Source organism: Dermochelys coriacea, chromosome 1 (genome assembly GCF_009764565.3).
Source record: "Dermochelys coriacea isolate rDerCor1 chromosome 1, rDerCor1.pri.v4, whole genome shotgun sequence".
Taxonomy (NCBI): domain Eukaryota; kingdom Metazoa; phylum Chordata; order Testudines; family Dermochelyidae; genus Dermochelys; species Dermochelys coriacea.
In genome coordinates this window covers 214,356,049-214,381,407 of record NC_050068.2, presented here as the reverse complement: position 1 = coordinate 214,381,407, position 25,359 = coordinate 214,356,049, and the positions used below count along the sequence as shown (strand labels likewise).

Sequence of the window (25,359 nt, the reverse complement as noted above, 5' to 3'; positions counted from 1 at the left end):
GCCTTCCGAAGACACCCAACATGACAAACTTTGCATTGGATACCATACAATCTTTTTATAAAGATGAACATGGGGGTGTAGAGTGTTCCCCCGACGTAAAAAGCATCACACAAACCTTCCCAATATTCCACTGGTAAGCAAGGAAGTGGGGAGGAGAGAGGAAAGGAAGACATTGGCGGAAGGAAAGTAGTCAGAATAAACTGCTTCAGAAAGGGTTTTTGTTAAGGGTAGCAAGTTAGCTGAAGGATATAAAGAGAGCCAAGAATCTGATGGTACCCTGTCAGACCAAACCTGAGCATGCTGATTCATGCCAGGATGACACTGAGTTCCTTAGGTCTGGCCTAGTTGTAAGAATACTGATCAGATGTTTATGAATACTTTGGTACTGTATTGGGTGCAGTGATGACTTATTTTTAGGCTGTTAGGCATGTTTAGAACAATTGTATACAATAATATTTGGCCTTTAGGTTTAACATAGGAATTTAAGATGAATTTAGTGTCTGGTAGTCTCCCATATTAATTTCAAATATAATTAATAATTGCAACAAGAAGGTAATCAATATATTAAGTTCTTCAACCTACCAAGGAGAGAAATTGCTCCTGTGAAACCACAACAGCAGCTCAGCTTCTCACAGATGCAGATGCCCATCTCAACATGGTAAATTCAGCACTTTGCTGGGATCATTTAAATATTATAAACATTAAACCACAGCTTCTACAAAACAAGTCCAGGCACTTTCACTAAATACCAGCTCTAAGCCTTATTCTCCCTGATCCTGGGGCTGGCAGGGGCTAACCTGGCCCTGTGCAACTAAGACAAACTTGGGAAAGGTCTTCAGCTGGTATGATTTGGTGAAGTTTCATTGACTTCAGTGACTCTATATCAGGCTACACCAGCTAGGAATCCAGCCCTTCATCTCTTACTGTCATTTCAATTCTTGTTAAAAAATTCTGAACAAATAGGTTGTTGAAGGAGACTGTGAACATTCCCGAGAATAGCTTCAGACCTATTTAGATTGGGACTCTAAATGAGCATCCATAAAGTGCGCAAACAGGAAGGGAGGAGGGACAGCTCTGTTTTCCCAACACTCAGCACAAAACTCCCAAAAGCCCTGATACAAAGCTCACTGAATTATGAAAGAAGGAAATAAATATAGATGACAAGAAAATGTTTCATTTTTTGCTAATTGGATTCTCACAGGGTTGTAGCTATGAAACAGAAGCAGAGCTACCCAGGGTCAACTTGTGTTCGCTCTAAAAGACATTCAGAGCTGACAGATTACTACAACTCTGTCACATTTTGAAATCATAGACTGTAACTCATTTGTGTATTTAAGTCTGCCTGCTTTAACCTTGCAAACACTCATTTATTTTCTTAGATAATAAATCCTTAGTTAGTTGACTATAGGATTGGCTACAAGCGTTGTCTTTGGTGTGAGATCTCAGGTACAAACTGACCTGGGGTATGTGATTTGTCCTTTGGTACTCGGAATAGCCTGCTCTTTTTGCTGAATATTGCTGTGGTTTTGATAAAGTAACCAATTATCAAATAGTCCAGTTGCCAGGATGACAAGATAGACTGGAATGCCCAAGGGGACTGTCTGTGACTCCACAGTAAGGCTGTTATAGTGCTTTAGGAGTTCACACTTGTTACTGGGTTTGTGAAATCTAATTATAGAACACACAGCCAGTTTGCAGTCTCTGCCCTGCTTCTTCACAATCTGCCCTAAGGCTGACACTCATGGTCCTGAGCCACTCCAGGCAGGGTGACAGTGCCAAATTAAAGCACTTCATTTGTTTATCTCAAGCTGTAGAGACTCATGATGTTAGCTTTGGAGGCCCCCAGTTCAGTCCGTGGTCATAGCCAAGATTGCAGTTGCTATAAAACAGAAGCTGATCTGGGATTCAAACTGTGAGCCTGAACCAGCTTTCTCCATTCAGGAAAAGTATGTAACCCACTGCTGAGTGTGAGTGACATATACCCCTGTGTGCCCCACCCACAGAGCATGTGAGTGTGTTACAGCTGCCAGCTAGGGAGTTATTTCTCTGACTCAGGCTTTTAGCTCTAGACATCCCCAGCTTAATCAACAGGCACCAAGATGGTGAGTCTCACTATTATGAATACTTGTCTTCCTCTCCCATTCCTCTTTTGTCTCTGTATGAGCCTCATTTAATCTATTTTGTTTGATTTTACCTGTAAATTCTTTGGGGCAAATTGTATTTTTCCGTAAAACACCCTGTGCACAAACAACACTATATTTTTTACAAAGTATTTATTAATATTTGCACTAATGGTCTCTGAAATCAACTCTTATCAACCCAGATGGGAATGACAGTCATTCAGTATGGTGGGAGTGCTCTGGTTGGCTGGAGTAGATTCCAGTTTGGGGTGTCTGCCCTGCTTCTTGACAGTCTGCTGGGTGTTTTATCACCTGAAACTGCAGCCCCTCAGTCTGAAGGGTAACACAGCAAATTGAAGGGGTTGTGATTTCTCTTTGTCTTTGGAACATCCCAGGGTATGTGTCTCATGGATGCTGTGATCCTCTTGTGTTGTTCAGCAGGCTTCAGCTAAGCAGTTCTCTTCTCACAAATACAGCGATATTGTTCTGAACAGGTATAGGAGGTGGCTTCTCCTACACTCAAAAGTACACAGGACTCTCCAGTCATTTGCTTCTTTACTTGGAACCTGAGGTGGAAAGCTACATTTAACACTCAGCCGTGCCATTTTTGTAAAATCACAAACAGTGTTATTGCATTTGGCTGCCTAAATATTGGGGTTAACTTGCCTTACCTATTAATTTCACTTCTCAGAATAACATGTCCTGCAAGTTGAACTATGAAAAGCATTTCTTTGTGATTTGGAATGTTTTTTGGCTCGAGATTGTTAATTTAGCTGAGGTGGCCTCTTGTTTTATATTTACTGCAGTTGTTGTATAATTTAATGTTCAGGGGTAGGAGGGTAGTCTCTTCCTTTCCTCATTAAGTGTAATGGTGGCATCACCCTTATCAATGTTTCAACTTTGAAATATCCCATTTAGAATACTTGTGAATGTCTGTATTCATATGTAGTTCTGACAGAGTTACAGCTACCACTGTTAATGTTGTACAATTGTTTTATTATGTTTATTCATTTAGATTTAAAAAATTCAAATAGCACCACTCCTTCCTGTGAGAATTTGTAACCGTAAAAAATACACAATAATTCTACAAGTTCAGTAGCAATGCCAGAGTGCAAATTCTATAAGAAATGCACAAGGATGTAAAACACAAGTGAACAACTTCTAGATCTGCCAGAGACTTACAGGTCAGGGGAATGAGCTGTGCCATCCTCCCACATCCAGCTTGTAGCAGCTCCCGTACGGAATAGTCCAATCCAGTGAAAACATGCCAGTCCGTTAATGAAATCCTGTTTGGGAACCAGACTAAATCATTTACATCAATCCCCATTGGTAGGTGTATGGATACCAGGGATGAGAATGAGGTTGATGCGTCCCAGTCAGGACCAGTGTGTCGTAATGCCCGTACATTGGCCAATCACACTCCATTTTCTCCAAAATAGTTAACTATAGATTTTATGGAGATTTTTACCCAATTTAATCTGCACCTGTCCCTCATGGAAAGGATCACAGCTACTTTCCTGGCTGAGAAGAACTGATAGGATACCCTGGAAAACAAGTCAACACAATTGTCTCATCAGCCAGGGGTATCACTAATGAGAGACATGAGGAGTTCTCTTCCCAGGAAGCACAGACACTAACCCAACAGCATTTCCAGTCTCTGTTAAAGAGAGACAAAGCTTGATTTTAATCTTAGATGGGTTTCATTTCATTGACTTTAGTGGAGAAAGTCCTGAATCACCATGGAGTGAGAGGAGACTCAGACCCTAGGGAAGGACTCTGTGCCTTCCTCATGCTATGCAGAGCACTAATCCCTAGCCTAGGACATCACACTCCCTTTAATCACTCCTAAAGTCAGTGATAAAATTTGCATTCACTCCTTCCCTGGTGCCCAAAATCTGCCCAGTCTCCCTTGGGGACACAGCTCTGAATAGAACACAAACAGTTTAGGTCATTTTACCCTGTCAGTGTTGTTTTTCATTTTATACCCATATCCCACTTCCCCACCAGCTGGATATTGGGCAGGTGTAGTTTGGAGAATACAGGAAAATAAGGCAAAGGATAAATTCCCTACCAGTTCTTCCTTGTTCTCTATCTTCAGCAGTCTGGAGCCATGAGATGAGCAATATTTTTTACTCTTCTGCCAGGAGCTCCTTTCATTAGTAAAACGGTAACACTTTCCACTGTACTGTATCCAGCCCTTGGGACAAGAGCTGCATTTATCTACTTGAAAAAAGAAAGCAATATAGACCCATCATATTTCTGCATTGATGGGTGCAATGCAGTTTGATACTGAATGTCAATATGTATTAGCTAGTGTGTATATTTCTCACTGGGAATGTACTGTTTGTCTTGCCAGCTAGGATGAAGCTGATGTTGGTGACCCCAAAATAACCTGGGATATGGGATACGTGAGTCAAGGCTCTTTTCTGATTCAGGCAGAGCAGGGACTTAACCCTGGTTCTCCATCATCTCGTGTGAGACCCCTGAACACCAGGCTATTGGCTACTCTGAGGTTTCTCTCTCTCTTCATGGAAAACTTTGAAAGGTCTTGGTTTTATCCCAACATTTAAATGGGAAAATTTTGAATTTCTCCAAAGTGCTCATGGGACAGGAAACCTGTTTCCCATCCTGCTCCATTCAGATCAAAATGAACTAGAAAGGTAATGAGAGCACTAGTGGAGAAAGGGAGCAATCCTCACGTCGGAACAACCAGCACAGCATTGTCCTCCTCACAAAAAGCAATTGTGCAGAAGGTAGCAACAGTGAGATTCCTTTCTGAACAACTTGCTTCTGCTGCAGATGAGTCATCATCATCATGGCCTGGTGTTCAAAGTGATGGCAATGATGATGACGCTGACTAGGATGAAAACCTGATAACCAAGCTAGGGCAATGTCGGCACTGTGGGAGGGAAGTGCATGAGGATCTCTCTGTGCAGCAGTCTATTTGTCTGTTGCATTTGTCAAAATCCCTCTGTTTATCAGTGTCTTTCCCTTGTACCATTGAGAGATGTAAGTTGGGAAGGAGCTGCCCAGGTTTCTCTACTTTGAAGCTAGTGAGCCAGGGATCATTGATTATGTCCACTATTAAAGTGGCACAGACAGCTGCAGCGGCACAGGAGCTAGCAAAACAGAGCTCTAAACAGGGGAGTTTGAGTGGGAGTTTGGATTGTGCTGCTTATTTGGGGTTTGTTTTGCTGGAGGGGGGATGGTCTCTTTTGGTGTGGCTTGTGTTTCCCAGATTAACAGGATATAGGTGGGAAGGCGATGACAGATACAGAGGCAGCTGTGGGAGTGACTCCTGTAGTGGAAGACACATTGAGGATGACTAGATGTGGAAGCTGTGGTATGTACATGATCCTGGAGGGGGGAACCAGTAAGAGTTTTTTCTGCATGAAATGCCGTCTGATAGAGCTGATGGAGGAAAAGATCCGAGGTTTGGAGATGCAGGTGGAAAGTCTCGTTGAGTTTAGGAAGGGGTTTGAGCAGATGATGGAGCAAAGATATGAGGTATCTGAAGGGAAAAGTTCAGACTCACGGATGGAAGCAGGGCTGGGGAATTTTGAGGGGAGACTGGGTGAGGAAAGTGGTCAGTGGAAGCATGTGACTAAAAGAACCAGGCAGAGGAAAAGACGGGCTAGTGAAGGAGAAATAGAGCTTAGGAATAGGTTTGCAGAGTTGGAAAATGAAGAAGGGGGTCAGCAGGTACTTGTTGAAGGTGGAAGGGTAAGAAAGAAGAGAAGAGAGGCTAGTCCTATAGGAAAAGCGGAAGAGTCAAGGGAGACTACACCAAATATGAGCCCCAGGAGGATACAGGATGGGTTGAAGAAGATTATAAGGGAAAATAGGAATGGAAAGAACTTGCAGCCAGAGGGAACAGGGGAGAGACTGGAGAATAGCACCGTCACCAGGAAAAGGCAGGTCTATGTGATGGGGGACTCTTTATTGAGAAGAATAGACAGGCCTGTAACTAGAGCTGATCCTGAGAATAGAAGGGTGTGCTGTCTTCTGGGTGCTAAGATACGGGATGTAGACCTGAGATTGAAAAGGATCCTAAAGGGAGCGGGAAAGAATCCCCTAATTATCCTTCATGTGGGATCAAATGATACGGCTAGAATCTTGCTGGAAAGTATTAAGGGAGACTATGCTAGGCTGGGGAAGACGCTTAAGGAAATTGAGGCTCAGGTGATCTTTAGCGGGATCCTTCCTGTTCCTAGAGAAGGGCAACAAAGGTGTGACAAGATTATGACTGTCAAGAGATGGCTTAGGCAGTGGTGCTATAAGGAGGGCTTTGGGATGTATGGCCACTGGGAGGCATTCACGGACAGAGGACAGTTCTCTCGGGATGGACTTCATCTGAGTAGGGAAGGAAATAGACTTCTAGGATCGAGGCTGGCACAACTGATTAAGAGAGCTTTAAACTAGGAATTAGGGGGAGATGGATGGGAGATGTCCAGGAAATCTCTACGCCAGATTTTAGCATTGAGAGGAAAGAAGACGAAGTAAGAAAAGATACGGCCGTGGGTAGGAGAATATATAGAAGGAGCGAGGGCGGTGTGGATACTAGTCTAATAGGTTATACTGGCTGTAGAATGACTGTGCCTAATAGGGTACAAAATGTGAGCGAGGCCAAACAGCAAAAATTAACATGTTTGTACACCAATGCGAGGAGCCTAGGTAACAAAATGGAGGAACTAGAGCTACTGGTGCAAGAAGTAAAACCATATATTATAGGGATAACAGAAACATGGTGGAATAGTAGTCATGACTGGACTACAGGTATTGAAGGGTATGTGCTGTTTAGGAAAGACAGAAACAAAGGTAAAGGTGGTGGAGTAGCACTGTATATCAATGATGAGGTAGAATGTAAAGAAATAAGAAGCGATGCAATGGATAAGACAGAGTCCATCTGGGCAAAAATTACATTGGGGAAGAAAACTAGTAGAGCCTCTCCTACGATAGTGCTTGGGGTGTGCTATAGAACTCCGGGATCTAATTTTGATATGGATAGAGCCCTTTTTAATGTTTTTAATAAAGTAAATACTAATGGAAACTGCGTGATCATGGGAGACTTTAACTTCCCAGATATAGACTGGAGGACCAGTGCTAGTAATAATAATAGGGCTCAGATTTTCCTAGATGCGATAGCTGATGGATTCCTTCATCAAGTAGTTGCTGAACCGATTAGAGGGGATGCCATTTTAGATTTAATTTTGGTGAGTAGCGAGGACCTCATAGAAGAAATGGTTGTAGGGGACAATCTTGGCTCAAGTGATCATGAGCTAATTCAGTTCAAACTAAATGGAAGGATTAACAAAAATAAATCTGCAACTACGGTTTTTGATTTCAAAAGGGCTGACTTTCAAAAATTAAGGAAATTAGTTAGGGAAGTGGATTGGACTGAAGAACTTATGGATCTAAAGGTAGAGGAGGCCTGGGATTACTTTAAATCAAAACTGCAGAAGCTATCAGAAGCGTGTATCCCAAGAAAGGGGAAAAAATTCATAGGAAGGAGTTGTAGACCAAGCTGGATGAGCAAGCATCTTAGAGAGGTGATTAAGAAGAAGCAGAAAGCATACAGAGAGTGGAAGATGGGAGGGATCAGCAAGGAAAGCTACCTAATTGAGGTCAGAACATGTAGGGATAAAGTGAGACAGGCTAAAAGTCGAGTAGAGTTGGACCTTGCAAAGGGAATTAAAACCAATAGTAAAAGGTTCTATAGCCATATAAATAAGAAGAAAACTAAGAAAGAAGAAGTGGGGCCGCTTAACACTGAGGATGGAGTGGAGGTTAAAGATAATCTAGGCATGGCCCAATATCTAAACAAATACTTTGCCTCAGTCTTTAATAAGGCTAAAGAGGATCTTGGGGATAATGGTAGCATGACAAATGGGAATGAGGATATAGAGGTAGATATTACCATATCTGAGGTAGAAGCAAAACTGAAACAGCTTAATGGGACTAAATCGGGGGGCCCAGATAATCTTCATCCAAGAATATTCAAGGAATTGGCACCTGAAATTGCAAGCCCATTAGCAAGAATTTTTAATGAATCTGTAAACTCAGGAGTAGTACCGAATGATTGGAGAATTGCTAATATAGTTCCTATTTTTAAGAAAGGAGGAAAAAAACGTGATCCGGGTAACTACAGGCCAGTTAGTTTGACATCTGTAGTATGCAAGGTCCTGGAAAAAATTTTGAAGGAGAAATTAGTTAAGGACATTGAAGTCAATGGTAAATGGGACAAAATACAACATGGTTTTACAAAAGGTAGATGGGGATCAATATGAACATCAAAAGGTGGATAAGGAATTGGTTAAAGGGGAGACTGCAACGGGTCCTACTGAAAGGCGAACTGTCAAGTTGGAGGGAGGTTACCAGTGGAGTTCCTCAGGGATCGGTTTTGGGACCAATCTTATTTAATCTTTTTATTACTGACCTTGGCACAAAAAGTGGGAGTGTGCTAATAAAGTTTGCAGATGATACAAAGCTGGGAGGTATTGCCAATTCAGAGAAGGATCGGGATATTATACAGGAGGATCTAGATGACCTTGTAAACTGGAGTAATAGTAATAGGATGAAATTTAATAGTGAGAAGTGTAAGGTTATGCATTTAGGGATTAATAACAAGAATTTTAGTTATAAGTTGGGGAAGCATCAATTAGAAGTAACGGAAGAGGAGAAGGACCTTGGAGTATTGGTTGATCATAGGATGACTATGAGCTGCCAATGTGATATGGCTGTGAAAAAAGCTAATGCGGTTTTGGGATGCATCAGGAGAGGCATTTCCAGTAGGGATAAGGAGGTTTTAGTACCGTTATACAAGGCACTGGTGAGACCTCACCTAGAATACTGTGTGCAGTTCTGGTCTCCCATGTTTAAAAAGGATGAATTCAAACTGGAGCAGGTACAGAGAAGGGCTACTAGATGATCCGAGGAATGGAAAACTTGTCTTATGAAAGGAGACTTAAGGAGCTTGGCTTGTTTAGCCTAACTAAAAGAAGGTTGAGGGGAGATATGATTGCTTTCTATAAATATATCAGAGGGATAAATACAGGAGAGGGAGAGGAATTATTTAAGCTCAGCACCAATGTGGACACAAGAACAAATGGGTATAAACTGGACACAAGGAAGTTTAGACTTGAAATCAGATGAAGGTTTTTAACCATCAGAGGAGTGAAGTTTTGGAATAGCCTTCCAAGGGAAGCAGTGGGGGCAAAAGATCTATCTGGTTTTAAGATTCTACTTGATAAGTTTATGGAGGAGATGGTATGATGGGATAATGGGATTTTGGTAAGTAATTGATCTTTAAATATTCAGGGTAAATAGGCCAAATCCCCTGAGATGGGATATTAGATGGATGGGATCTGAGTTACCCCGGAAAGAATTTTCTGTAGTATCTGGCTGGTGAATTTTGCCCATATGCTCAGGGTTTAGCTGATTGCCATATTTGGGGTCGGGAAGGAATTTTTCTCCAGGGCAGATTGGAGAGGCCCTGGAGGTTTTTCGCCTTCCTCTGAAGCATGGGACATGGTTGACTTGAGGGAGGCTTCTCTGCTCCTTGAAGTCTTTGAACCATGATTTAAGGACTTCAATAACTCAGACATGGGTGAGGTTTTTTATAGGAGTGGGTGGGTGAGATTCTGTGGCCTGCGCTGTGCAGGAGGTCGGACTAGATGATCAGAATGGTCCCTTCTGACCTTAGTATCTATGAATCTATGAATCTATTAAGAACACCATATTTTTGCTAAGATTTGTTTGTGGCTTTCTATGTAATTAATACTTAGATAAGGCCCTTGTACACTGTGTGCACAGGGACAGAAGTACCTTTTTTTGTTAATTAAGACAATGAGAGCTGGATTCTGATTAAACAACAATATTACCATAAAGGATATAACAGAAGAGTGAGCTGTGATCGGTACCTTCCCTATTCACAATATTTGAGAGTTCTGTGTTATTGGCTTGGAGATCATCTCTTTGCTGCATGCAGTTTTTCAAGGTTTCCTGCAGTTGGGTGAAGTTTTTCAGAATAGCCTGTTTCTGGATAAGTTCCTCATTCTGTCTTCTCACTTGATGGGAAGCCTGGAGAACTTAAATACGTAAAACAAGCAATCAGTTAAAACAAAATGAAATACACTTATAGAAATCATTTGCCTTTTGCATTATAAGGATGCTAACAGCAATTGTGACCATTGTCATTATGGCTTACATACTGGGGATTGAACTGTAGACCTTCTGAGCTAAAAGAATGAACTGCTACAGCTTGAGTTAAAGACTTTGTCTACCCTTGAAGGATAGGTCAACATAGCTACAGTAGTCAGGAGTGTGAAAAAAACATTCCATTAAATGAAAAGGAGTACTTGTGGCACCTTAGAGACTAACAAATTTATTAGAGCATAAGCTTTCGTGAGCTACAGCTCACTTCATCGGATACATTTGGTGGAAAAAACAGAGGAGAGATTTATATACACACACACAGAGAACATGAAACAATGGGTTTATCATACACACTGTAAGAAGAGTGATCACTTGAGATAAGCCATCACCAGCAGCAGGGGGGGGAAAGGAGGAAAACCTTTCATGGTGACAAGCAAGGTAGGCTAATTCCAGCAGTTAACAAGAATATCAGAGGAACAGTGTGGGGGTGGGGGGGTGGGAGGGAGAAATACCATGGGGAAATAGTTTTACTTTGTGTAATGACTCATCCATTTCCAGTCTCTATTCAAGCCTAATTTAATTGTATCCAGTTTGCAAATTAATTCCAATTCAGCAGTCTCTCGTTGGAGTCTGTTTCTGAAGCTTTTTTGTTGAAGTATAGCCACTCTTAGGTCTGTGATCAAGTGACCAGAGAGATTGAAGTGTTCTCCAACTGGTTTTTGAATGTTATAATTCTTGACATCTGATGACGATGAAGTGAGCTGTAGCTCACGAAAGCTTATGCTCTAATAAATTTGTTAGTCTCTAAGGTGCCACAAGTACTCCTTTTCTTTTTGCGAATACAGACTAACACGGCTGCTACTCTGAAACATTCCATTAAATGACATAATTACGCCAACTTACCCCTCAGCACAGGTACAGCTATGTAAATGGAAGAATGCTATGTAGCTACCATCATTTGGGGGAGGGGGCTGTTTCTATTACAATGGAAAAACTCCTTCCATCGGAATAGGTCATGTCTACAGTTTGGGGTTATGCCAGCTAAACTATGGTAATTTAGCTATGCTGGTACAGTCTCCATAGCATAGACATATCCAAAGACAGAAAGGTCAGTAGTCAAGGGCTGTAACAAGTCATATCCTCTGTGGATTTCCACAAAGTGGAACATGTAACTCATGCTCATTAGTGGGTGACACAATGTGGAATTTCAGTTTTATTCTGATGTTAAAGGAATTAAGGAATTGGTGTAACACTGCTTAGCCATTTACAAAACAATCTCCATGGGTTTAAAATCTGACTAACAGAATATGTGCCAAAGAGGTTTTTGTCAAAATGTCATTTTTGTTTAAATTTCCTGGCTAGCTATTCTCATAATTTACACTGATGTAAATGAGAACAGAATGAAGGCCCCTTTTTCTTTTGGACTGACAAACTAAGCAAAATTGAAAAATCAGGAAGCCATTCAGAAGCACATATATGGAGCCATGCAGTTGTGTATCACGATTAGAGCTGAATGAATCATAAAAGTTTTGGTTTGGAGATGAAAAATCTGGAACAAAAACTGATTACTTTTCAACCAAACCTTATTTTTTTCAGTTTTTCTCATGTTTCACAAAAAACAAACCCAACAAAATTAATTTCAGATCTAACGGCAGCCAAAATAAAATGAAAAACCTGAAACAAATCACAAAATTGGGGGAGGTTGTGTTTCACTTCATTTTATGGGTGTTTTTCAATCCAAAATATTTTTTTCAGTTCTCCCTTTAGTTTTGTTTTCAGGTATTTTTCATACTTTTCATTCTCAAATCATTGAAACAAACCATTTCACTTTTTAAAAAAAAAATTTTTTTTTCCCAAAAATATTCAACAAATTCTATCCAAATTCATGAATAGTTTCAGTGCATGGAAAAATGCATTTTTTGACTAATAAAATATTCACTGAAAAAAAATTCACCCAGTCATAGTCTTGATGCCATTTCCAACCACATTTAAAAAGTAATCAGAGTTTCAAATCAATGTTAGTCTTATCTCAGAAGGACTCTTAGGACCATCCCTCTCCCTAGGATTCAGAGCTGGAGCTGCAGCACAAGACATAACGTCAAAGTGCTGTCTATATAGGTATTTGTAGAGCAGTGGTTCCCAAACTTTTTCTGCCGCTTGTTCAGGGAAAGCCCCTGGTGGGCCAGGCCGGTTTGTTTACCTGCCGCATCCCCAGGTTCGGCCGATCGCAGCTCCCAGTGGCCACGGTTCGCTGCTCCAGGCCAATGGGAGCTGCTGGAAGCAGCGCAGGCCGAGGGACGTATTGGCCACCGCTTCCAGCAGCTCCATTGGCCTGGAGCAGCGAACCTGCGGATGCGGCATGTAAACAAACCAGCCCAGCCCTCCAGGGGCTTTCCCTGCACAAGCTGTGGAACTGTTGTAGGGCATTAGTGAAAGCCCTGCTAGCCTAAAGCCTGGGCTACACTTGCAAGTTACAGTGCAATAAAGCCGTGTAGTGCACACTAGTTCACTCCCCGTCCACACTGGCAAGACACGTAGAGCGCTCTGACTCTGCGGGGCCAGTGTGAATGAAGTGTTGCATTACTGCACTCTGATTGACCTCTGGAAACATCCCATAATCCCCCTAAATCAAGTGGCTGAAGGAATGTGGAAATGCCCTCTCAAAGCTCAGTTTCGGAGAGCCAGCAGCTTATCTGCTTGCTTTGAGTGAGTGAGAGAGAGGCGGGGGGGAGGAAGGGGATCTGAACTTACAAGACAGCATGCTGACACATTCTCAGCACCCCAAAAACCCACTCTCTCCCCCCACATACACACAACACACTCCCTGTCACACTCCACCCAACCCCACCCCCATTTGAAAACACGTTGCAGTCACTTGCATGCTGGGATAGCTGCCCATACTGCATCGCTCCCAATGCTGCTGGAAGTGCTGCAAATGTAGCTGTCACGATGAAGAGACTGCAGCGCTTTCCCTACTGCACTCTCCGAAAGCGGGTTTAACTCACAGCGCTCTACATCTGCAAGTGTAGCCATGCCCTTAGTCTGTTGACCTGGGCTGAAAGGCTTGCTCCTGCTTGTTCCAAAATGCTGTGTAGACACACCCTTAAAGGCATCTCTGCTTCTCACATTCAAATTCAAATCACAGCTCAGCAGGCTACAGGTTCTGAATACCAGTTGTTTTTCACAAAGCAATGTGAACTATGATAGTGTCTTGCATATCTATTTACACATATCACTCAAATACTTATTAGAAGATCTGTTCTAAACATTATAATGGTTCAGATAATGTTTTGTTGCCTTCTTGGCAAATACTTACACATGACACCCAAAACCCCTGCAGTTACTAGCAAAGCCAGGCAGAAGAGTCCCAGAATCACTGTAATGAGCCATGGTGAAGATGGAGAAGGAGATTCTAACAGAAATAAGAGAGAAAATGAAAGCAAACATGGCTAGATCTCTGGGATCAGATCAGAGCTCTCAGCCATACCAGTCTACCAAAGTCAGAACCCACCTCTCTGGAGCTAAACCAATCCAATCATAATAGCTATTGAATATGTGCTCAATAAATCTTGCATGAATTGAGAAGACGTGGAGAAAACAGTCGCTCCTGGGGAAGTCCAGATCTGTCACATCCCAATTTCTGCCCAGGCATTGGCCCAGTGTGGTCCTAAGCGAGCTCCCAATAACATGCCATTTCCTGACACAGTAGACAAAATTCTAATTTTATTGTTCCTTAGACATGAGGCCATGGACAGTGGCTCCACAAGGAGGAGGATGTTTGACTATGAACACTTCGATAAAAGAAAGTAAGGAGCCAGAAGTTCAATGCATAATACATTTGCTCTCTGTACTTGTAGGTTTTTGCTGCCTTGGCTGCTTTGAAGGAGTGTGAAACTTCAGATCAGTGTAGTTTATTTCCTGCTCGCTGGTTTCTGTATGGAAGACAGCTCTATGAAATTGCCATCACAGTAGGTGGGGCCATAATTTCATAGATGGTAAGGCTAGAAGACATCATTATGAGCATCAGGTCTGAGTTCCTGCGTAATGTAACACAGGCCATAGAACCTCACCCTGTAATTCCTGTTTCCAAGACCAATAACTTGTGGTTGAATTGGAACATATCTTTTAGAAAGAGAGTAAATCTTCATTTAACGACTCCAAATGGTGGAGAATCACATTCTTTGGTAATCTGTTCCACTGGTTAATTACACACATTGTTCAAAATTTGTGTCAGATTTCCAGTTTAACCTTTATCAGAATCATCCAATTAGGAAGCAGAAACAATAGCATGTGACTTAGGTGACCAATCACATTGATCCAATTGTGAAGTTTGAACAGTGAATTCTTGAAGCAGTAGCCACTGCAAATAGTTGACAGCCTACTTAAAGGTTGGAACATAAACTACTCACTGAATAATTTCATATAGAAACCCATTTTTAAAAAAATGAAGTCTGTTCTCAGATAACTCATGAACAAAACAAGGGGTGAATTCTCTCAGAGTCAGATTCTTCAGTTGAGACTCATGTTGAGTTGTATCTTATTCTGTGAATATGAATAAGGGAAGGAATCAGAATCTGGACCTGAATTTTTTTCTCCTGCAGTAATGGCCTAGTAAGACTGAGTAAAATTTCATAAGGACATCAGGATTTGGCCCAAAAGCTGTAGCCAGTTAGAGTATATCCAACCTGGACAGAAGGTACATTGTAAGGTGGTGAGTACAACATTTGTTTCTTATTATTTTCTGCTATCTTCAAAAAAACCTGACCTTTTGAAACTATACCATGAGGAGAGGGCCATTGACTAGGGATTACCTGTTCTCGGAAACTGCAGATCAAAGGCCTGAGCTGTACAAAGTAACAGTTGGACTATCCAGTTGGGTTTCTGGCTTCTGATCATAAAGACTGACATGAACTCAGGACCAAGAGTTTGAAAGACTCACCCTACCAGAGCCCTGTGTTGGAGCTGGGGGTGACCTCAGGTAAGCTTTTAGCATGCATATAGGTTCTTTTATTGTTTTAAAATATTGTGACAGGATCGGGCCAGATGGCTACAGGAGAGCAATAGAAGGCAGATATATTAGCCCCAGGCTAAGTAGGTCCTTTTTCCCTGGGTAAGGTAACAGGGAAGGTTCCTGAACAATCAGGAACTTTCTGGAAACAATTAAGGCAGACAGGCTGATTAGAACACCTGAAGCCAATCAAGAAGCTGCTAGAATCAATTAAGGCAGGCTAATCAGGGCACCTGGGTTTAAAAAGGAGCTCACTTCAGTTTGTGGTGTGCGTGCAAGGAGCTGGGAGGAAGAGGTGCAAGAAGTTGAAAGTGAGAAGGCGTACTACTGGGAGACTGAGAAGTACAAGCATTATCAGACATCAGGAGGAAGGTCCTGTGGTGAGAATAAAAGTGTTGGGAGGAGGCCATGGGGAAGTAAGCCAGGGAGTTATAGCTGTCACGCAGCTATTACAGGAGCCACTGTAGATAGCTGCAATCCACAGGGCCTGGGCTGGAACCCGGAGTAGAGGGCGGGCCCGGGTTCCCTCCATCCCCCAACCCCCTACTTGATACCAGAGGAGTTGAACTGGACTGTCGGTTCCACCAGAGGGGAAGGTCTCTGGCCTGTTCCCTGATCCACTAGGTGGATCAGCAGAGACTGCGGGGATTATTCTTCTTCCTTTCCCCATGCTGGCCAGTGATGAGGCTAACTGAGTGAACGGCAGATTTGAGCTACGAAAGTGGCCAAACTGCGGGCTGCTGTGAACCTCTGAGGTGAGCAAATCCTCCAATAAGCACAGGACCCACCAAGGCAGAGGAGGAACTTTATCACAATATGTTTTCTCTTTAGTGATTTTTCCCTCAGAATAATACAGTTTGTTTTCTGAAGGTTGGTTGGTAACTGGAATACACTGTTATAGCCCTTGGAAAAGAGTTAACTGCAGGTGCTGGTCCCCAATCAGATCTACCGGGAAATTGCAGAGGTACTGCAAGCCTAAACTCCCAGAAGATGAGAGGTGGGTCTCTGCCTCAAGAGATGTGAAGGCTGGGAAGCCGAAATCTTCAGTGGGTTCCCTCAAGGAAGAGCTGGAGGGAGGTCAAAGATGTAGTTAAGCCTGGAACCATGTCAATGCTTATCGTCAGGTCCAGAGACCTTTCTCATGAGTGATGGCTCCAAAGCTTTGCTGATTGGCAGAAAGATTCCATGGTGAGGCTACAGGCCATGGAAGTTCTGGGAAACCTGAACAAGGAACTCAAAATGAAAAATATTTGCTCACAGAGAATCCAACCAGATGCCTTCCCTTATAGATCAACTAGGGTCAGCTGACCAGTCACAGGTGAACTAGCCTCTTCCCTCATAAATGGCTAGTACCACCCTGTGACAGAAGGATTTATTACTTCATAATCAAATAATTGTGTTCCAGGCTTTGCAGGCACAAAGCCATATCCTTCCCATACCTGGAAGACTATTCATTTGTGGGGACTCCTTTATATCACACAGCCTGACACAAAACTAACAACATAGTTTTACTGACATTTGAGAAAAAACTCTAACACAGATTCTTGATATATAACATGAGGGTTTGTAGGATAAAGTTCAAGAAGGAGACTTGAGTAGGGCTAAAAGCATAATGTTAGACATAGATTCAGGAGATTATAAATATACAGTACCTCTGATCCTGGTGTGCTTTGGTCTTCGTTTTCTCTTCTGCTCTGCAGGAGTATGAAATCTGAGGTCCACATCGGTCACTGACTGCTCACTCATTTCTGGTGGGTTATGGGATAGAAATTCCAGAGATGGGGTTAGTGAACTGAGATGAGAATTGGGATTTGTACCGCAGTGAAATGGCCTATTAGAGCCAGTAAGAGCATCAACATGAACAGGAGCAATGTAACAGGACAGCCTGCTCAGTGGCTCAGTACAAGTGCTCCTGTGTTCCTCACGGACACTTAACTCCCACATAGCAAAGGCCACAAGAAACCTATTCTATCTTTTGTGGCTGCCTATGCCACTCCATCTCATCCCGCTAGATGATGATTTAGCTTCAGTTATACACACCTTTGTCACCTCCTGGCTGGGCTAGCAATGCTTTTTAGCTGGGCATGAAGCCATCAGCCACAGGACTCTCCAACTACTGCAGAATGATGCAGCATGTCTCCTCAACAACACAGGCTGCCACAAGTACCTCACACCAGTCCTCCACTCACTGTACTGGTTCCCTATAGAATGCCAGGTCAAATTAAAGATCTTAGTCCCTATCTTCATGGTGCTCAGATTCCTGAAAGATTGCCTGAAGCTCCAGGATCAGATCATGGGACCAACAATTCCACTTCTTTGGCACAATGGTACTTTGTGCCACAAGGACAAAGCTGGTCTGTACAGGAGACAGAACTTTCTCAGGAGCAAACTTCCACAGGAACTAAGAACCACTACAAACATCACCTTCTGCTCCAAGTGCAAGGCGTACTTCTCAAACATTGCCTTTGATAACATAAACATATAACATAGAGTACATATAATTTACTTTAAAGGAAAACAACCCCCTCTCCAAACTACACTGTTCACACAATTTTCCCTAGGCCAGAGGAGAAGAAAAGAACAAACTGTATGTGACAGATGTTAGTCACCACTCTTAGTGCACTACTGAAAGGTACTCAGATAGATAGTGATGAGGGTAGCATAAGAAAATGTGAAGAATAGAGCAGCCACACTTTATCTCCTTCTTCTGATACTGGTAACTGCCTGTATTTATAAAAAATAATGTAAATATAATGGAATGATGCAGGCCCTACCTAGTTACAGCTGCAATTTAGTTTCTATTATAAATTCAATTTTGGGGCTCCACATAAATCACCAAAATGTCAGGATTGTATTCAAATTGGTAGGTGAGAACTTGGCCCAAGGTAAAAAGTTTCTGCAAAATTTAAAGTGAGTTGGGACAAGATGTTTGTCAGAGTGCTACCCTCAAAATACAGTTGGCAGTAGAGTTCAAATATTCTTGTAGAAGTTTTCTTTTTGCCATGTAATTAAAAAAATCAGAAATAAATACAACTTAGTTTACTAGACTCCTTAGAGATCAAATGACTGCTAGAGATTGCTGGTCATTTTAAAAAAATCAGTTGTTAGACCAGTTATTTGCAAAGAGAGAGCTCAGAGTGAAACCTGACTGCTGGGGACGTTTGTCAATGAGGGAAAAGACATTTTACACTAAAAGTCACACAAAGGGAAATGATGAATTCTCTGAAGGTTGCTGGTAGGGCCATTTGAAAATTTTCCATCAAAACTTTCTTCCAATGGAAAATCAGGTTTTTGACCAAATGCAAACATTTGAGGAAAGTGTCTGCATTCTCTTTTTTTAAAGGAGGGGGAGAAAACTGAAGATCCAACCTCCAAAATTTCATCTAACCACAAAAATTTTGCACAAAAACTGACAACACAAAACATCTAGTACAATTAAACATTTTCAGAGAAAAACTAAATATGTTCTGTTTTTTCAATTAATAGTCAAAATTTTCCACGGAAAAAATCCGACTTTTCAAGCAAATCTAGTCATGGGGATTTCTCCTGTTCTGCAGAACTCTGGGGGGTAATGTCCCCTCCCTGTTCTCCTCCCCATAAGCTCCCTGTTCTTGCCCATTCACCCCTTCCACTCTCCACTTCAGCACTGGGTCTCTGATCAAAAACAGCACTCCCCATTCCTGTGGTCCTGGTGAGATCTGAGATCTGTCGCAAAGGAGAACACCCAAGAAATCTCCTGAAGCTCACTGGATCCTCTTTCAAGCTTCTGTATTTCCTACTGATCCAGTGTATGATGTTTGTTTTGTTTGAAGTTAGTTTAATTTTAATGTTCTTGAAAGGCTATATTCATATCACGTCCCTGCAACTTTAACTTCACAATAATAAAATTCTTGTGTGAGAATAAATATATTTAGTTACCTACAAGGCTTCCTGAAAGTATGTTAAAGGGCAAGCAAATAAAACACTATTTTATTTTTATTGAAAAGGGCAAACTAAATGTTTTAATCCCCATATTTTGCTCCAGAAATCTTTATCCATTTCCAGGAAAGTTAGGGAAACTATTTCTAGCTTGACTCATGTCAGAAGAAGCTGGGAAGAGATAGTTACAAGGAGATGACAATAACAGTCATGGTACTGTATAATCAGAGACAGCCTTCTAGCACTCTAGAAGTGCTGTGTCTTCTCCTTAAAATACTTTGTGTAAATTTGAGGTCCTCTAAGAACCCTAAATATATCCACTAATTAAAGGAAATTCAGAGAAAATACAACAAAAGGCCCAACAAAGAAAACAACAGAACGCCACTAGCCATCACCTTCAGCCCCCAACTAAAACCTCTCCAACGCATCATCAAGGATCTACAACCTATCCTGAAGGACGACCCATCACTCTCACAGATCTTGGGAGACAGACCAGTCCTTGCTTACAGACAGCCCCCCAATCTGAAGCAAATACTCACCAGCAACCACATACCACACAACAGAACCACTAACCCAGGAACCTATCCTTGCAACAAAGCCCGTTGCCAACTCTGTCCACATATCTATTCAGGGGATGCCATCATAGGGCCTAATCACATCAGCCACACTATCAGAGGCTCGTTCACCTGCGCATCTACCAATGTGATACATGCCATCATGTGCCAGCAATGCCCCTCTGCCATGTACATTGGCCAAACTGGACAGTCTCTACGTAAAAGAATGAATGGACACAAATCAGACGTCAAGAATTATAACACTCAAAAACCAGTTGGAGAACACTTCAATCTCTCTGGTCACTCGATCACAGACCTAAGAGTGGCTATACTTCAACAAAAAAGCTTCAAAAACAGACTCCAACGAGAGACTGCTGAATTGGAATTAATTTGCAAACTGGATACAATTAATTTAGGCTTGAATAGAGACTGGGAATGGATGAGTCATTACACAAAGTAAAACTATTTCCCCATGGTATTTCTCCCTCCCACCCCACCCCCCACTGTTCCTCTGATATTCTTGTTAACTGCTGGAATTAGCCTACCTTGCTTGTCACCATGAAAGGTTTTCCTCCTTTCCCCCCCCTGCTGCTGGTGATGGCTTATCTTAAGTGATCACTCTCCTTACAGTGTGTATGATAAACCCATTGTTTCATGTTCTCTGTGTGTGTGTATATAAATCTCTCCTCTGTTTTTTCCACCAAATGCATCCAATGAAGTGAGCTGTAGCTCACGAAAGCTTATGCTCTAATAAATTTGTTAGTCTCTAAGGTGCCACAAGTACTCCTTTTCTTTTAACAAAAGACGTGTCATCTAATCAAATCTTATCTGACAAATCTACAGTATTTAAGTTGCCATCAGAATGGTATGGTAAGGGGTAGAAGAATTGACAGATGAGGAAAAATTAAGGGCTTGATATAAGAAGTGCAGAGAAGCCCTAAGTACCGTGGAAGTCAATGAAAGTTGTGTGTGGTTTTAACAATCACTAAGGAGTCTTGAAAAAACAAATGAAGTAAACTCCCTAGAGGTGGCATGGATGCTACTTAAACCATAATAAAATTTCAGAGAATACACATACCATTAAATGAAAAAAGAACCAGAATGTCAAGGAATAAGCCAATATGGCTACATGATGGGTTTTGAGAAGCTATTCAAGCCACAGAGAATTCCTTCAAAATTTGGAAATCTGACCCTACTGAAGCCAATAAAAAGGATCATAAATTACATCAGGTAAGAGGGAAATTAGAAGAATCAAAATGAATTTTGGAGAGCAAATACATGTAAAAAACAAACAAGAGATTCTTTAAGTTTAGCAGAAGCAGGAACCCTGAAAAAAAAATCAGTGGATCTTCTGAATCACCAGAGCTTATAAGGAGCAATTAAGGATGAGAAACTGCTGAGAAGCTAGATGATTTCTTTGCATCACAGAGGATGTTGGAGAGATTCCTATCCTGACCTGCTTTTTTCTGGTAATAGAGATTGGGTTGCAGAGATTGATCTGTCAGAAGAAGGAGTGTGTGAGCAACCTAATAATTTATAAATCAGTAGGTCACCAAGCCCAGATGGTACATCTCAGCATTCTGAAGGTGCTCAAGTATGAATTAGCTGAGCAGCTGGTAACAAAATTATGCCATCTCTCATTAAAAACAGATATTGTTCCCCAGGATGGGAAGATAAAAAATGTTGAAAAAGGCTTTAGGGGTGATCTGGGGAAATATAGATCAGCAAGCCTTATATCCGTACTTGGTAGATTGGTTGTAAAGATCATTTAAGACAATAGCAAAACACCTGGAAGATCATAATCTGATAGGGTCTAATCAGCACAGATTCTGCAAAAGAAAATCATGTCTCATGAATCTTTTAGAATTCTTTAAACATGGCAATAAGGTAGTAGATGAAATAAATGATATCAGCTAGTTCTAATTTATTTCAATTTTCAAAAGGCCCTTGAGAAGGTCCTGCACAAAAAAGGCTACTGAAGAAATTAAGTTGTCACGGGGTGAGATGCACAGTAGGATCAAAAACTAGCTCCAAGGCAGAAAGCAGAGTTGAAGTAAATGATCAGTTTTCATCAAGGAAAAATGTTAACATTGGGGGCCTCAAGGTTCTGTATGAGATCCCGTGTTCTATAATGTGTTTATTAATGGCATGGAAAGGGGGGGCATAAACAGTGAGGCAGCAAAATCTGCAAATGACACAATGTTATTTAGGTCAATCAGGACCAGAGAGGATTGTGAGGAACTTCAGAGAGACCTAAAAAAGCTAGGAAAATGGGCAACATGCTTGAAAATGAAATTCAATGTCAATAAATTCAACGTAATACACATTGGAAGGGAAAATTTAAACAACTTGTACACCTTACAGAGGTCTAAATTAGGGTATCAACACAGGAAAGGGACCCAGACCTCACTGTAGACAGATTAATTAAAACCTCTGCTCTGTGTGCAGCTGCAGTCAAAAAAGCAAACAAAATGTTAGGATGAATAAGTAATAGGATAGAGAATTATACAAAAATAGTATGTCTTTATGTAAATCACTGGCCTGGTCTCATCTAGATACTGTGTGAAGCACTGGTCATCCCATCTCCAAAAAGGCCATTGTGAAACTCAGCGGAGTTCACAAAAAAATAACAAGAATGATCAAGGTAATGGGAAAACCCAAATATGAAGACAGATTGAAAAGACTGAGATTATTTATTTTAGAAAGAAGATGAAGAAGAAGGACGATGATAACAGTATATAAAGTAATAAATAATCTAGAGAAGGTAGAGCAGGAAATTCTGTTCTCTCAGTCTCTGTAAAGGGACATTCAATTAAATCAAAAGGTGGGAAATTCCAAACTGATAAAAGTAAATACTTTTTCACAATCTATGTAAATAAACTTTGGAACTCACTGCACAGGAAGTCACTGAGGCCAAGAACTTTATAAGGATTTATAAAGTGACATATATATGGATATCAGAATATCCAGAATTGTAATTAATGTCAACAACAATTTTAGAGACAGGGGACAGGGGACGTAATACCTTTTACTGGACCAACTTCTGTTGGTGAGAGAGACAAGCTTTCATATGTCTACAACAACACTGCGTACAACAAAAATTAGGGAAGGAATATTAAACCTCATGAATCAGTGTTTAAGCCAAACGCCATTAGAACTCAGAATGAAGCCTAGTGTTGGGGGCAGATTATTCCACATATGACTAATGTGAGGGTTTAAAAACGGCATTGGGAAGCATCTGGTGCTAGCCATTGTCAGGGGCTGGATATTGGGCAAGAACTAGTCTGATCCAGTGTGAAAATATCTATGTCCCTTCATATAACAAGTATTTGAAGGGTGAATGCAAGAAAGCTGAAGAGAAATTGTCTAGCATTTTCTTAGGTATTATTAGCAGTAATGGGAAGAAATTGAGTAAAGAGAAAATGAATGCTGAATATCATAAAGTGTTCCCCTGTAGCATGGCGAGTCCTGTTAGAATGTGACTTGAGTCAGTTAAAACCTGAGTAATTTAAAACTGGACTGGACAAAGCCTTGTAAAGTAGACTGAAGAGTACAGTTCTTCATTGCTTTGTCTTTTCCACCTCTCCTTTCTATATTTCGTTAAAGAATAATAATTCAGAATGATTTACAGAGATCCTTTGGACCTAGTCCCTAAGAGGCACGAGCTGGAGGGTATGAAACAAAAATGTGCATCCCCAGTTTTCCATTGCATATAATTGCAGCTTTAAGAGCCAGTCCAGTGAACTGCAGATCTCCTTCAACTCCTGCTGACTTCATAGGCATTACAGAGTAGATTAAGGGGCATTCAGCACCTCACAGGATCCAATCACTAGTATTCGCAGTTCTATAATCTTTTAGAATTTGATTTAATGCACATTTCATGGTCATGCTAGAGCTCAGCGAATCATAGACTCATAGACATTTGAGGTGTAACAGACCACAATCTAATTAAAAAGAAAAGGAGTACTTGTGGCACCTTAGAGACTAACAAATTTATTTGAGCATAAGCTTTCGTGAGCTACAGCTCACTTCACTGAATGCATCCGATGAAGTGAGCTGTAGCTCACGAAAGCTTATGCTAAAATAAATTTGTTATTCTCTAAGGTGCCACAAGTACTCCTTTTTTTTTTGCGAATACAAACTAACATGGCTGCTACTCTGAAACACAATCTAATTGTAATTCGTTTAGGGTAACATTTTCAAAAGTGACTTTGGCATTGAAAATCAATGAGATTTAGGTTCCTAAGTACGTAAGTCACTTTGAAAATGGGCAGCTAATAGGATTTTGACAATCACCTAATTCCCGTGGGACTTAAGTGCCTTCAAAATCTCACTGGGCAACTATCTGCATCTTTAGATGTCTAAATACTTTTTAAAATCCGGTCCCTAGGGATGTTTGAAAATATTACCCCTACTCCAATCCTCTGGCCAAGATAAGATTGTTCTCTATGGTTTGTGAGGTAGGATTAAAATTAAAAGAAAAAAAAGAAAGGAAAAAAAGAAGCTGCAAGGGGAAAAGAGCAATCTATTAAAAAGTAGGCAAGGGGGAACAGAGAACAAAACCAGGCAAATAGTCACAGCTTACAAACACACTGAAAATATAGAAATAAACAGAAAAATCTTAGAAATAAATAGTACACAGGAAAGGAATAAAGGCAAAGACGAAACATCTCATATGAACACTTCCCTCTTTTCCTCCTGTGTGTTCTCTAATTAGACTGTATGGACTACAGGGAAGCAATTTCTTTTTCTCTCTAAACTTTCCTACACATTTCCCCCTCTCCCATTTTCCAATCAACTATAAAGAAGGTTAAAATTTTACATTTTGAAGTTTTAATTATATTTACAAATGTTCAAAACAAAAGAAAACACAAAATCTATAGGGCCTTATCCTACAATGTACAATGGATGGGTGGACTGCTATGCTCACATGGAGTGCCATCAAATTCAACTTGGCTGTGTGAGGGTTCTGCAATCCACCCATGCATTGTACGTTGCTGTATCAGAACTACAGAGTACAATTCTGCACTGTGCTGAGCACTCTCAACTCCCATTGACCTCATCACCTCACAATACTTGGTCATCTTTCCAAGAGCTTTGTCCAGTGCTGGTTGATACTAGCTAGCCTCCATCCATCAGGGAGAGAAAATGCCACCTTGGCCATTAAATGAATACTAGACTAAAATTGCAAGACTTCCCAATGCAGTTTGTATTAAACTTTATCCAAGGAAATAAAAAATGTACAAACACACACAAGAGGTAATCTATAGCAATTACCTTAGTGAAAAGGAAAATCCCTGGAAAAAAGCTGGTATTACCTTTGTCTGTGTTGGAGAGTCCACAACCTGGGTCTGAAGTCCTGGACTATGACTTTAAATCCTGTACTTCCCTTGTCTTTGTCCACAAGAAGAGAGATGGCAGTGTGATCTCACTGTTCGAGTGTCCTGTTATAAGTGGAACAGAACCAGTCAAGAGAGGAATAATTATTTGTTCTGCAATGTTCTGGCTGAAACCGCACAGGAAGCGCTCATGTTGCTGATTAGAGGCAGGGCCCTCGTCCAAAAGCACTGAGAACAAAGAGACTTTCCTCTTCAGATGACTGAAC

General features: G+C 41.2%; 1 protein-coding gene across 1 annotated transcript; it reads right to left on the bottom strand.

The window, feature by feature from the left end:
- On the bottom strand, positions 1-25,359 carry LOC119848987 (C-type lectin domain family 12 member B-like). Its single transcript, XM_043513735.1, has 7 exons — positions 25,073-25,359; positions 16,935-17,030; positions 13,591-13,686; positions 10,040-10,207; positions 4,192-4,343; positions 3,303-3,406; positions 1-2,686 (listed from the first exon to the last, which is right to left on the bottom strand). The coding sequence occupies exons 2-7, from the start codon at positions 17,026-17,028 to the stop codon at positions 2,569-2,571; spliced, it is 732 nt and encodes a 243-aa protein (XP_043369670.1). The 5' UTR covers positions 17,029-17,030; positions 25,073-25,359; the 3' UTR covers positions 1-2,568.

Bases quoted from the DNA above. Each gene is read 5' to 3' on its own strand.
- LOC119848987 (XM_043513735.1), bottom strand. From the start codon at position 17,028: ATGAGTGAGCAGTCAGTGACCGATGTGGACCTCAGATTTCATACTCCT. The intron at 10,208-13,590 runs GTAAGTATTTGC...TACGTATTTAAG, and splicing joins AGGGGTTTTGGGTGTCATGT to TTCTCCAGGCTTCCCATCAA. The intron at 4,344-10,039 runs GTACCGATCACA...TCTTTTTTCAAG, and splicing joins AAATATTGTGAATAGGGAAG to TAGATAAATGCAGCTCTTGT.